Source organism: Hordeum vulgare, chromosome 3H (assembly GCF_904849725.1).
Source record: "Hordeum vulgare subsp. vulgare chromosome 3H, MorexV3_pseudomolecules_assembly, whole genome shotgun sequence".
Taxonomy (NCBI): Eukaryota; Viridiplantae; Streptophyta; class Magnoliopsida; order Poales; family Poaceae; genus Hordeum; species Hordeum vulgare.
The window spans coordinates 548,657,063-548,671,139 of record NC_058520.1 but is presented as its reverse complement, the minus strand read 5'-3'; the positions used below and the strand labels follow the sequence as shown (position 1 = coordinate 548,671,139).

Genomic DNA, 14,077 nt, shown 5'->3' with positions numbered 1-14,077 from the left:
TGTAGTAGTTTCTTAAATGAATCAATGCCACCAAAAAACATTTTATACTAAGGGAAACACACATTGCTTGGATGGTGGCTGTTTCATCCGTCAGGATTGAATGAGTTTGATGTCATTCGTGCATCGTTAAAATCGGTTACTTTTTTAGTGGAGTTCAAAACTAAGACAAAATTCTCCTCGGGAGGATAGATGGGTTATTGAATTCTGGGGTGTTTAAGATGCGGGATCCATGGTTGGGGGCACCAAGATTTTCTGTTGAGAATCCAGTGAGCTATCACTCGAGCATAGGTTGAGGTTCATCTAACAACACATCTTCATATTAAGAACTTTGAGACCACCCATTTTAGTTCTAGGGTGATGGAGGGGGCGTATGATTCAAGTATTTTTTTCATGCTTTCCCTGGCTATAGCCGCAACAACAGTGTGGCGTTAGTGGTTGTTTCATGCTTTTTAGAAATTGGGTTCACATGTTTCTCATGTTTCTTCAAAAAGTGAAATTCGATACTCTAGGTTCTCTCGAGGCTTTTCTATCACGTATAAACGAGCCCTTAAGCATTGCAACATATTGGAGTAGTATTTATGTAAGTTAATCACAACAACCATGTCAAATATGGCTAGGTGTCGGATTTTGCACGGACCGAGCAATATCAGAGCATCTCTAGCAGACCCCGTATATCGTTGATCCATAAAAGTCGTTTACAGTTTAAGAAAAAAGGTTTTGCGGACCGGCATGAGCGGGGCCGAGCATACCCTGCAAATCGGATCCGTGAAAAAGGATATTCCGGTTTGCGGGGCCTGCTCGGTTGTCGTCCGTCGCCGACCCGTGTATCAGTAATGTGCATTTCAATTTCGAGCATGAAAACACATTTTATTGTTTTTTATTTTCTTCAAATGCATTGAATGCATAATAATTCACCAATTTTTTGCTAAAATAGCAAGATCAAAGAAAACAAGAATCAAAAAGGTATTTTATAAGATATCCAATTTTCATAACTGCTCCCACTAGTTGGACCAACATCTTCTCCATACATTCATTGTTGATCTGCGGATTCTTGATCTTATATTCTTCATTCTTTAACTTTGATTTTAAAGGATTACACGTTGCTTCCTTTTTAATTTCTTTTCTAATTACACATGCAGTCGCAACATTAGCCTTAATTATACTAAGGAGTGCACGAAACATCTATCAAATTTTTTTCTATCAATAAATCGATGTATTCTTCTTTCCAATATCAAAATGAGCATCCATCTTCCTATACACATGAACATCTCAATAAGCTACCGAAATTAAACCAAATAAGTTGACAAAGCGGAACGGAAACAAGAACATACCTCTTCGTTGTTGCATTTAAAGAATACCCATCCGAGGTGTTGTCGCATGCTAGATGTTACCCGCAACACTATATTTTTGCATTCGTCGTACTATATGAGCGGCATCGGCAAGCCGACGAGCCGCTGCGCGAGCATCGAGCCCGTATGACGGTTGACCGAGTTCTTGTCGGCAAACCGATGACGACGACTAGAGGATGAACCAATACCTGCATGCGGCGTTGACTTTTGTCGGGGATGTGCGGGGTGCTCCCCGACCAATCCATGACATGGAGTAGTCGCTGGTGGCCGAAAATGCCAGATCCGGCAGGCACGACAAACAGTCGTCGATCTGCAACTTTTCGACCGATCGATGCAGGAGGAAGGGGTAGAGGTAAATCCCGGGCGTGTGGCAGTTCGCCGGTGTGGTCCCGATGACTGGTATGGCCGTAATCGTAGGCGGCAACCCGACGGCGATGGGCGGGAAAAAAGCACGGGCTGAAATGTCTCACCCGCCAACCGCTCCCACTATGTACAGGGCACCGACGGAGCGAGGGGGAGAACCTACGTTTTTGCGGATTGGGGTAGAAATTTTGCCGCGCCTCGTAAAAATATTTACGTGTCCGACCCGTTTGCGGGATGTGACCGGGTAACTTTTTTCACGTGAATCTGTATTTTGAGGGTTATTTTGCGGGTCGGGGCATTATACAGGGTCTGTTAGAGATGCTCTCACATCGGATAATAACACCTAAAAGTAATAAGTTTAATATCGTACTCATACACCTTTTATTCATATTAAAAGAACAAAAATTCTTTTATTCACTTAATGACTCTAGGGGAATGTTCTTATGTTATGATATACTAAGTGAGGTAGGGTTTGATATATGTCTGATGCCTCATGGACAAATCTCAGGCGAAAAATAAACCCGTAGATAAAAATACACATCTCAATCTTTAGTAATTTTTTTTGCGGGTCTCAACCTCTAGTTGGTTTGCTAGGAATAGAGCATTGTGAGCATTTCGCCCTTCGGTCACGCTCTCGACTTGCGGCTAGAGCGAACTGAAGTGACTCTGGACCTCGATGGTACTTCCAAGCTTTCACACAAGTGTTAGGAATTGAGTGATGCACTATAATATGCAATTTGGTTGGGTCTCACGTGTTTGACCGTGTCACACATTCTTCAAGGATGCGTGAGTTCCCTTCTCTGCTAAATTTAATGCCTCGGATCCATTTTGTATGATTCAAAGGGAACTAGGGAAGAGCCATATATGCAGTCATGTGAGTATATCGCTTGGACCTGCTCCTTGCATGATTTTTGGGTTAGCACCATGAACGAATTGGCATGCATGCATTCTGTTTCTTAGTACTCCCTCCGTTCATTTTTACTTCGCGTATTAGATTTTGGTCAAGTCAAACTTTATAAAGTTTAATCAAATTTATATTAAAAGATATCAATATCTATAATATTAAATATATATACTATAAAACTACATTTCGTAAAGAATCTAACAATATTTATTTGGCATTATGAATGTTGATAATTTTTTTTACAAGTTTGGTCAAAGTAAAGATACTTTGGCTTCGGACAAAACTTATATGCAGACTAAAAATGACCGGAGAGAGTACTCCCTTCGTTTTTAAGTATAAGATCTTTTAAAGCATCTATAACCGGACCCCTCAAATCTGACACCTCAAACGGCCGCGCACGTGTCCGAATGCGTCCGCGGTCACTGTCCGATGATCGTCTTAAATAATGTAGTCTACATCTAGATACCTCAAATTGAAAACCTCAAATCCATACTATTACATTCAACGTAAACCTAATACTAAGCGGAGCACGTACGGCTCCGCCGTGCCCATGTACGACGGCTTGCTGCGCCCCTCATAGTGTCGGTCCGGTCGGTGATGAGGTAGAGTAGGACATGGGATACTAGACGGCACAGTCGAGCTCCCGCCGTCTCCCATGCTCTACTCTTCCTCGACGGAGCCCGTAATCCGGACGATGACAGTCGATGACGGATCCTTCCTCGAAGGAACCGACGTCCACCATGACGCGGTTGCATCTACCGTAGTGCTGCACCTTACGGACTCCGCCTCTCCAACATCCGCCGCCGCGAGGGCCTCCGCCGCATCCCGTGCCCACTGCCTCGCCCGGAGGGAACGCCGCGCCATGACATCGTTCGAGGTCGGCCATGCTTCGTGCTCGGCGCGACAATGAAGGGGTTGCGCTTTTGCCATTACTTTCGGACGCCAGATGGACCACACCGTCTTCGGTGAGGCAACAACGTCGGATCGAACCATTGATTGCGCGGACGCAATGGATTCCCGGCGTTGCTAGTTCGAGTGCTGCCGTCGTGGGCCGCCTCCCGGGAGCGGCGAAGCGCAAGCTGGACGGCCATCTCCTCCTCGGGGCTGTGTGGGACGAGCTCGTGGTCGACGGATCTGGAGGTGAAGGACTCAGATCCGCTGCCAGCCATGCCGGATATGAGCTTGGGTGGAGGATGGGAGTGAAGGGGAGTGGAGTGAAGTGGCTAGGGTTTGGTCCGACAAGCAGATGGGGACGAATATATGTGGGGTAGATGCGGGCCACGTGGGCGTGCCAGGGCTTCCCCATATCCGTCCCATACTTGGATTGGAAATGGGGCGTGCCGGTTAGGCCAGACGTTTGAGGCCGGTTTGAGAGGCCCGTCTGGATCGATTTTTTATGTCCGGGTAGTGACCGAGCGCATGCCCGGACATTTGAGGAGGGTTTGAGGGGTTCGACCGTAGATGCTCTTACAGATTATATCATGGACTACATACAAAACAAAATTAGTGAATCTATAGTTTAAAATATTTCTATACATATTTATATATAGTTTATAATGAAATCATTAAAAGATTTTATATTTAGGAACAAAGGGAGTACTACATGTATAGTTGAATACATGAGTACATACAACCCCTTTCTTCTAATATAAAAGAGGCAAAATTGACAAAAATGACCCCTGGGCGAAAGAACTCACGGATTGACCCCGCGGGGGAAACAATTCACCGCCCTGACCCTTTTGTGTGGCGCCCGACATCTAGGCGCCACACTGTACTGTGTGACGCCTAGGTGTTCGGCGCCACGCCCTCGACCACGTGGCAGGGAGGGGGCCACCCCCCCCGGCAGTGTGACGCCTAAGCCTCAGGCGTCACACATTATAATGTGTGGCGCCTGACGCTTAGGCGCCACACATGGGCTTATACAGCCACGGCCCAGCCCCCTCCCCACCCCCTTCCTCATTCAAATAGAAACTTCCATTGCGGCGGCGGCTAGCTCTCATCCCCTCCCTAATCCCCTCCCCCATCTCCTTCAGATCTGAGGATTTCTTCCTTGGATTGATCCCCCAAGGTAATGTCCTCCCCCATCCCTTCCCTTTCCCATCCTTCTATCCAATTTTATTATGTTTTGGTTGAGTAGATTGATTTTAGTAGATTGATTTGAGTAGGTTCTTAGGATTTGACTAGTTAGGATTTGATTGAGTATATGAGTAGTTAGTAGTTAGTAGTAGTAGTAGTAGTTAGTAGTAGTAGTAGTTAGTAGTAGTAGTAGGTATAGGAATTGCATTAGGTTTTGGTTTTGGTTGAGTATATGAATAGTGAGTAGTAGTAGTAGTTAGTAGTAGTACTTAGTATTAGTAGTAGTTAGTAGTAGTAGTAGGTATAGGAATTGTATTAGGTTTTGACTAGTTAGGATATGAGTTAGGATTTGACTAGTTAGTATATGAGTTAGGATTTGGTTGAGTATATGACTAGTTAGTAGTTAGTAGTAGTAGTAGTTAGTAGTAGTAGTAGGTATAGGAATTGCATTAGGTTTTGGTTTGTAGTTAGTAGTAATAGTTAGTATTAGTAGTAGTTCATATGAGTATATGAGTCTTATTTGAATATGAGTATATGAGTAATTTTTTGTGATTTGTAGGATGGTGTGGCTTCTCAATGATGTTTATGACGTTGAACACCGGGCCTATTTCATGTCGGAGAAGAAGATGGTAAGTAGAAAATGATTAGTATATTAGTAATTTTTTGAAAATGTAATAAGCACTTGATATCTTCTTCTCCTATATGTTTGCAGGAGCTTACGCCCTTGAAGATCCGGTCTCATGGGGCATCCTCTGTAATGCATTACGATGAGCGGTACACCCCGTACATCGAGATGACGGGACTCCTTCCATTCGTGCAGCTTGTGAGTCGGTCAACTCCCAATCTGAACGCTGCGGCAGTCACAACACTCATTGATCGTTGGAGGCCGGAGACACATAGTTTTCACCTCCGGACCGGAGAGATGACGGTTACTCTTCAAGATGTTTCCATGATCACCGCTCTTCCGATCGAGGGGAAGCCACTATGTATGAGCACTGATTCTGAGGGATGGCGGCATCAAATGGAGGCTCTTATTGGTATGTCGCCGCAGGAGCCGGAGGTGGAAGATGGAGGGAAGAAAGATAGAGTCCCTGCCGGCGCCACTTTCACTTGGATTGCCGCCAACTTTGCTCATTGTCCTGAGGACGCAGATGACGAGGTGATCCAGAGGTATGCTCGCGTCTACATGTGGTACGTCATCTCTAGGACTATCTTTGCGGACGGCACAGGCAAGAATGCTCCATGGATGTGGCTGAAGGCGTTGACTGTTTTGGACAACAAGTTCAGCTGGGGCTCGGCCGCACTGGCTTACTTGTATCGGCAGGTAATAAATTGTTAGTACTAAGTACTCTCTGTTATCTTTTTCTGCTAAACTGATGCATGTTTGTTGTTACTTGTAGTTGGACGATGCTTGTCGCAGGACGACAAAGGACGGTGGAGTTGGTGGTTGTATGCTCCTACTTTCAGTATGGAGCTGGGAACGCCTACCTGTTGGACGCCCTAAAAGCTCACAGTGGAATACCTGGGATGACTACGGCAACCCTGTACGGCAACCTACATGGGCTTACAAGTGGGACTTGGTATCGGAGGTGGCAAGCGAAGTGAACCTATTGTACAAGCAATACACCAACGAGATGGATTCTCTTACCCCCGAGCAGGTAAGATGGTTTCAGAGTTGACTTCCAGCTTCTATGTTGTGAGTGAAATGAATTGTGGTATTCATCTTGTGTTGTAGGTTGAATGGGAGCCATATGGTGTCGGGACAAACTTTGGTGATGCACACACGTTCGAGCTGAATCCACTATGCGTGCAGGAAAGACATCTTTGGCTAATGCGTTGTCCCCTAATATGCAATTGGGTGGTTGAGTTTCATCTCCCGCATCGTGTGCTGCGTCAATTTGGTTACTTTCAGCCACACCTGCCGGAGTGGGTGGACACGGACACACAGCTTCACAGGTAACAAAAAATAATTAGTGATTAGTTTTGTTCTTAGTGTTGAGAGAGCTACTGATGTGTTTTGTTCAAAGCAGGTTGGATAGGAGGAGGCAGCAAAAAATCAAGGATTGGTAGAAGCATCATAAGAGCTATGTCCTTATGTTCGAGCAAAGTGTGCAGGCAACTTCGAGCATACAACGAACCCAGTACCGCCAGCATTGTGCTCTTGCGTTCAGCAACTACCTAAGATGGTTTCAGGAGAGTACTCATGTCGAGATTTGTCCGCCGGCTTACGAGGAGGACATATTGGAAGAACCCACTGAGTACGATGAACTTGCCCAAGGCGGTTACAACAAGTTGATTCGCGAAGGGTACCAAACTTCCTTCGCCCCTGTCCTGAACTTTGTGGTAAGTGTGCTCCCCTATGTAAATTATGAATTCTAGTGGACCTATTCACTTGCACTTATTTGTTGTCATTGTCTTGTGATCATAGCGCAAAGAGGTCAAGAAACAAGCTGACGAGTCCGAAGATATTCTAGATAACACACGTGAAGAAAAAAAGGGAGAATCTGCACTTCGTCTATTCATAAAGGTGTTGTGTCATTATTATTATTTTGCCCACGAATGCAACATTATAGGTTACCTAATATATGTCATTTATATTTGAATCTAACATGAACAGGGCAAGAAGTTACGGCGCCTATCCAACATTTTAGGTTGCCGTGACCCTGAATATGTTTCACCTTCGAGATCCGGTTCATCCGAAAGAAATACTCTTGACGATTCAGCTTCTTCGGGCGCTCATATGGATGATGGTGACATTACCTCGGCGGCTAATACCCAAAGAAATACTCAGGAGGATGATGTTGACACTCCTCAGGTATGACATAGCCATACAATTTGCACTTTCAACCTTCAGCCTTGAACCTTCAAATTTGAACTTTCAACCTTCATATGTATTAGGCTGCGGACGACATGACGTTGAAGGCTTTCCAACGCTCCGCTTACATGTTGAAGCCCAGGAAGGAATTTCAGCGCTACTCACCGGATGATTATGCGAAAGGAAAGAATCCGGTGGCCGGGGGCTCTCGTTTGTCAAGGATGAGAAGCATGGACGATGAGGTTGAGGATGACGATGACGATGAGTCGGATGACCCGGAGCAATTTGTGGTTGCGAGAAGGAAGAAGCTAGCATCCAAGAGGGGACGAGGCCCCAAGTGATTTGGAGTTGGTGTTGCACTTGTCGAGCTGAACTATTTACTTTAGTTGTGAACTATTTCGAGTTGTGAACCATTTAGTTGCTGTTGCACTTGTTGTGAACCATTTAGTTGTTGCCTATGATTGTTGCGCTTGATGATTCCTTGGCTTTCACATATATGATTGTTGCACTTGATGATTCCTTGGCTTTCACATATATGATTGTTGTCAAAATTGCTTTATTGCTGTTTAAATTGCTTTATTGCTGTCAAAAGATCTTTATTGCTGTCAAAAATGCTGTTTTGATGTCTAAATTCAGATTCTAGCAGGTTTTCACATGTGTGGCGCCTAAGCCTTAGGCGCCACACATGTGAGGTGTGGCGCCTTAGGCTTAGGCGCCACACATGTGAAATAGACTGGGGGAGAGGGGTGGGGAGGGGGCTGGGCCGTGGCTGTATAAGTCCATGTGTGGCGCCTAAGCGTCAGGCGCCACACATTACAATGTGTGACGCCTGAGACTTAGGCGTCACACTGCCTGGGGGGTGGCCCCCTCCCTGCCACGTGGTCGGGGGTGTGACGCCGAACACCTAGGCGTCACACAGTACAGTGTGGCGCCTAGGTGTCGGGCGCCACACAAAAGGGTCAGGACGGTGAATTATTTCCTCCGCGAGGTCAATCCGTGAGTTCTTTCGTCCCAGGGGTCATTTTTGTCAATTTTGCCTATAAAAGAGGATATCTATAGTTGCTCCTGTCCATATGCGATGGTGTCCTCTATGGCTCAACATAGCTATCATGTGTGGGCCCAACAATTGATTTTTTATACATGATATTCGCAATGTTAAATTGTCAATCCCTTTTCATTAGTTTAATATCATATGAGCGCCAATATGAGTTTAAACTTTTGAAGCAATCGATTGAAAAATGAATTCAATACACAATTTTTAGATTTAAAAGTTTGGAACTGTTGCAGCATGTATAAGTATATTCAAAGATGTAAAAAAGCATGAGCTGCTTGTGCATGGAGTTTTGTTTGACCAAAAAGCTAGCACAACAAGTACTCCCTCCGTTCTTAAATATAAGTCTTTTATACGATTTCACTAGAAGTCTACGTACGAAGCAAAATGAGTGAATCTACGTATCCGTATATAGTCTACTAATGGAATCTGTAAAAAGACTTATATTTAGGAATGAAGGGAGTAGTATGTATAAAAGCGAGAGTCCATGCATACATATCTTGGCAGTGTAAAATTAGCCTGGGAGAAGCACCCGCGCCACTTGTCGTGGAAAGCATGCACGGGGCCGACGGACTCGCTCCACCTCCACCTACGTGCTCCCCGCGGCCCGCGCCCACGGATCAGCGGGGCATCGCCCACGTCGGCCACAAATCCGATCCCAGAGAAAATATCCAATCCCTTCCTCCTTTTTCAGCCACCCCAGTCCCAGTGGCCCCACCCCGTCCTGGCTCACCGAACCTGACCCCGCCGGGAAAGAGAAGAGAAGAGAAGAGCAGCAGCATATGCCATGTTATCCCCTCGCGTCGTCCGGCCCCAGCCCCACGACGGCGCGGCCTCCGCCGGCTCCTCCTCGTCGCGGCGCCACATGGTGGACCGCGTGCCCGAGTGGGAGCTCGGCCTGCCCTCGCCCGCCGAGCTGACGCCCGTCTCGCAGCCGCTCATCCCGCCGGCTCTCGCCGCGGCCTTCGGGATCGGCCCCGCCGACGCCCCCGTCGACGCCGGCTTCCTCCACGACTCGCCCACCTCCCACCTGCCCCCCAGGTTCGACGAGTACGACGAGGAGGACGAGGAGGAGGAGGGGGAGGGCGAGACCGACGACCCCGCCGCCGCCGCCGCCTCCGCCGCCGGGGGCCGGAGAGGCGGCTTTGGGAAGAAGGCGAGGATGGTCTGGACGCCGGAGCTGCACCACCGGTTCGTCGAGGCCGTCGAGCACCTCGGCGAGAAGGGCGCCGTGCCCAAGGCCATCGTGCGCCTCATGAACGTCGACGGCCTCACGCGGGAGAACGTCGCCAGCCACCTCCAGAAGTACCGCCTCTACCTCAAGCGCTCCACCCCCGCCGCCGCCGCGCCATCGCCGCCGCCGCCGCCCTACTTCCCCCGTTTCGACGTCCAGCGGCCGCGTCAACAATCCGCCAACCGGGGCGGCTACTGCGGGTATCCGTATGTTTCCTACCAGAAGCTCGGATGCGATTAAAAAGCAGTAAGCTCGATCAATGCCATCGCCCCGCGGTTTCCCCGCACTGGAAATCGTTTTGAATTTTGTCTTCCAAAGAAAACAAATGGCAAACACGGACAGTGTATGAGATTCAGACTTTTGAATCCACCCTGTCGTTTGAAAAACGGAATTTTCCAATACGTGTGCTGCCATCAAAGGAACCCAGGTGGCAAACATTTCAGGCACAGGTGCAATCCATTTCCATACACCAACTGAACCCAGAACAGAAAGCTGCCAGGCTAAGCTTGCTACGTACAGTAGTGATTAGTTTGCACTTGTATTGCACCTCTTTTGTCAATTTCTTTGCTAGATTATTGTAACGCGTAGCATGTCTTTTGCTTCGTTCTTTGATTGTTTATAAAGCAACTTTTATGTCGGACAGACGTGTGATTCCTTGTTGCTACAGTCAAGAGTTTATCAGTACATGGCGAAATTTTGCAATGCCTATTTTCAGTAATGTGGTTGATGCAACTTTATGACTACACCAGCTTCTCTTCAGTTCATCGAGGCAACTTCAGCTGCCTAGTTCGAATAACACTAGTTCTGAATGGCTGTTGGAGTTCTCCACATTTTGCTTTGCTGAAGTACATTTGGATGCATGGTTGGGTACTTGACAATTGCCACCTTGGCACCAATTTTATCTCGAGATCCATTTGTTGTTTTCACGAGGAACTGATGCTTTTCTATTATGTCAATTTTTGTCCAGGCTGGACAAAATCGATTTCTCTTTACAAGCATACATGTACTTTTACAGAATCAACAAGCATACAATACAAGGCTGTACCCTGTCGATTCTGTGGTTTGAAGTTTAGAACCATATATCTGAAACTAGTAGTCTTCCAGATTCATGGAGGAAGCCAGTGCAGAACATCTGGCCTTCCTTGTTTTCTTTTGCTCTCGAAGTACATTTATTGCTCCCTCCGTCACGGTTTAGAAGACGTGTTTGGAAATTCTCTGCAACCTAGGTGGTTATTGATTGGCTGTGAGATGGGGTAAAAAAAATAACATTCACACTATGCATGCATACAGAAGTAGTACAACAGAGTACTAATTAGCTGTTAGGAGTAAATGCAATACGCCTTAAACTTTACGGCGTTGCTATACGTACGACGAAATGCGATCTTCGTCTGATCCTACGTGGCTGGTGCTGTTCCGCACGCGAGGGTCCTGGTCCGTCTCCCGATCTGGTCTCGCCATCTCCTCAAACCACTCCCACTAGCTCGGCTGGGAGCAGCGCCCCGCCAGCATCAGCGACGATGAGGGCCCCAAGCCGCGCACGCTGCAGCGTGAGCCGTCGAGGTCCTTCGGAGCCGTGTACAGACGGAAGCGCCGCCAGAGGCTGTCGCCCGAGCCGGAGGACCTCGGCAACGGCGACGACGGCAGCGACAGGAGGTTCGGGCTGGTGTTCATCAGGAAGCACAAGCGTGCCAAGCTCGCCCCTTTCGGCCAGGGCGGTGGCGACATCCTGTGCTCCTCGTCCAGGGAGTTGGCTTCGAGCGTCGGGCTCCTTGAGGACGCACATTTTCTGGGTGGGGCTGTCGGCAGCCGCAGCGCCGTGCTCGTCGTCCTTGTGGACGCGTCTTCCCCCGGGAGCTCGAGCGAGTTCTCGCGCTTCCTCCTGCCGGTGTTGCTGTGGCTGCGCCGGCGCGAGCGGAGCCATGTCCAGAGCCTGGCCTTGTTTCTTCTGGCCTCGCCAGCTGTTGCCACTGCGTTTGCTTTGCACGGGGTTGGGCTGCTGCTTTACGATGGAGAGCGTCGGACAGTTATCGGATGTAAAACGTCGTATGTGAAGCAATTCCGTAAACTTTATCTATTATGAAAACGTATGTAAATTTAACCGTGCCTTCAAAGCCGTAACGAAGGTAGTACTTCCTCTGTAAACTAATATAAGAGTGTTTAGATCATTACTTTAGTGATCTAAACGCTCTTACATTAGTTTACGGAGGGAGTACTAAACTTTTGCCCCGATGTTAACTGCAATTACTTAGAAGAAGTAAATGTAAAGTAAGTAAGAGCATATACATTTGGACTCTTCAAATGACCCCTCATACACCCGCGCACGAGCCCGGTCAATGACCGAACAGGAGAGAAAGAGAAAAAATGACCCAATCGGACCCCTCATATCATCCGTATACGCCCGGGTTGTCCGCGAACCCTTATATCTATCTCAAATATGGAGAGGATATAAGGGCTTGCGGACGCGCCCGGTCAGTCCGTCACATAGGACGCGGCCCCACCCCGGACCATCTTTTTCTTTTCTTTTTTCACCCCGGACCCCACCCCGGATCAGCATCTCAAATAATGGAATTTTGACAAACAGTCTACCTACCCGATAATAAGACCGCACACCAACTTTTAACCCAAACCCAAGAAAGTTTTATACACACTTTTAAAAACAATATTAAACAATGTCGCGGGCGCGTGCATGTGTGGTTGGTCCTCAAACGGTCAACGACAAAAACGGGCAGAACCTGCAACTAATAACGAATGCCTGTTTTTAAAAATGACGGCAACGGAGTGCCGATGCAATGCGGATGGTGTGCATGATGCGATGATGAATACGACAACCAGATAAATCACACGGCAACAACGAAATTAAAGGAAAATCTTGAGGAGCGTCGGTCTGAGCTGTTACAAAGGGGTAATGATCTTTTCCAATAGCTTTGTTTAATTTCCTGAAATCAATTGCCATCCTATAATCGGTTAAAATTGTTTGTGGGATAAGTTCATTTTTATCATGAGGAACAACGGTATACCTCCTTTCTTAGGAACAGAATGAACATGACTTACCCCATCTACTATAAGCTATGGAATAAATTATACATGCCTCCACAAGCTTTAATATTTTCAGTCATTACCACTTCCTTCATTTTAGGATTCGCATGGAGTTGATGATCAACGACGGGTTTAGCATCTGACTTCATATTAATCTTATGCTGGATAAAGTGGGACTAATGCCCTTAAGATCTCCGAGAGTATATCTCATAGCAGCTCGATGTTTCTTCAGAGTTTTGAGTAATGTCTTATCTTCATGTTCTGAAAGGTTAGGACTAATAATAACAGGATATATCTTCTTTTTATTAAGATAAGCATTTTTCAATGTATCAGACAATTTATTCAGACAATTTTTTTAATTAAAACACGGGACCACCCTTAGGTGGGGGAGGATCTCCTAGAATCTCAATATGCAAATTGTGTTCAAGTATAGGTGCTTGTTTAACGAACATCCGATCTATTTTATTTCTTTCTTTTATATGCACATCATATCCATGATCTAATAAATATTGTTTTAGTGAATTAGTAGGAGTAATGACAATAGAAGCAAGACCAATAACTTCATATTTACTAGATAATTCTACCTCATGTGGTTGTCTAAGAAACTTAGAGAAATTAAACTCATGAGATACATCACTAAAATCGACTCTAACCTTTTCTTTAACACAATTAATCTTAACATTAATGATATTCAAAAAAGGCCTACCAAATATAATTGCATCGTCTGTTTCTCGCAAGCCATGTGCGGACAACTCCTATCTCTGGGCCCTCGATTTGTGCGTTAGCCTCATGCTAAGACGACTTGCCTCGAGGGCCACCGTCATGTGTTCAGTCGCACCCGTGTGTGACCACTCGCACGCTACCCCGCGCGCGACACACCAGCCGGGATATCATGTTAGTGGCCTCACTCCCTACCGGAGTGCTTCGCTTGCGTAGAGCCAGACAAACCGCGAGCGTGGTAGGGGCCACCTTCCGAGGGGGCCGCATCGGGCGCAGTGGATCCATATACACGAGGCAAATAAATGTGACATATACATGTACCCTGCTTCACTTCTGTGGTGTGTTTGGTTGTGTTATTTTTCTCAAGGTAAGCAAAATCAATTCAACCGAACTAAATTAACACCATGTTGTGGCCTACCATCAGATTGATTAACATCGTGCTTCCAGATACTCTCTTAGAGCATCTTCAACAACCTTTGTATATTTGCATTCACTTGCTATTTTATAAATTTTGGCCAAAAAATCATCT

At 46.6% G+C, this 14,077-nt stretch overlaps 1 protein-coding gene across 1 annotated transcript; it reads left to right on the top strand.

Moving 5' to 3' along the window:
- Window positions 1–9,250: 9,250 nt before the first annotated feature.
- LOC123440532 (transcription factor PCL1-like) lies at window positions 9,251–10,494 on the top strand. Its single transcript, XM_045117097.1, has one exon. The coding sequence runs from the start codon at window positions 9,346–9,348 to the stop codon at window positions 10,030–10,032; it is 687 nt and encodes a 228-aa protein (XP_044973032.1). The 5' UTR covers window positions 9,251–9,345; the 3' UTR covers window positions 10,033–10,494.
- Window positions 10,495–14,077: the final 3,583 nt, after the last annotated feature.

Coding starts and splice junctions, on each gene's coding strand:
- LOC123440532 (XM_045117097.1), top strand. CDS start 9,346: ATGTTATCCCCTCGCGTCGTCCGGCCCCAGCCCCACGACGGCGCGGCC.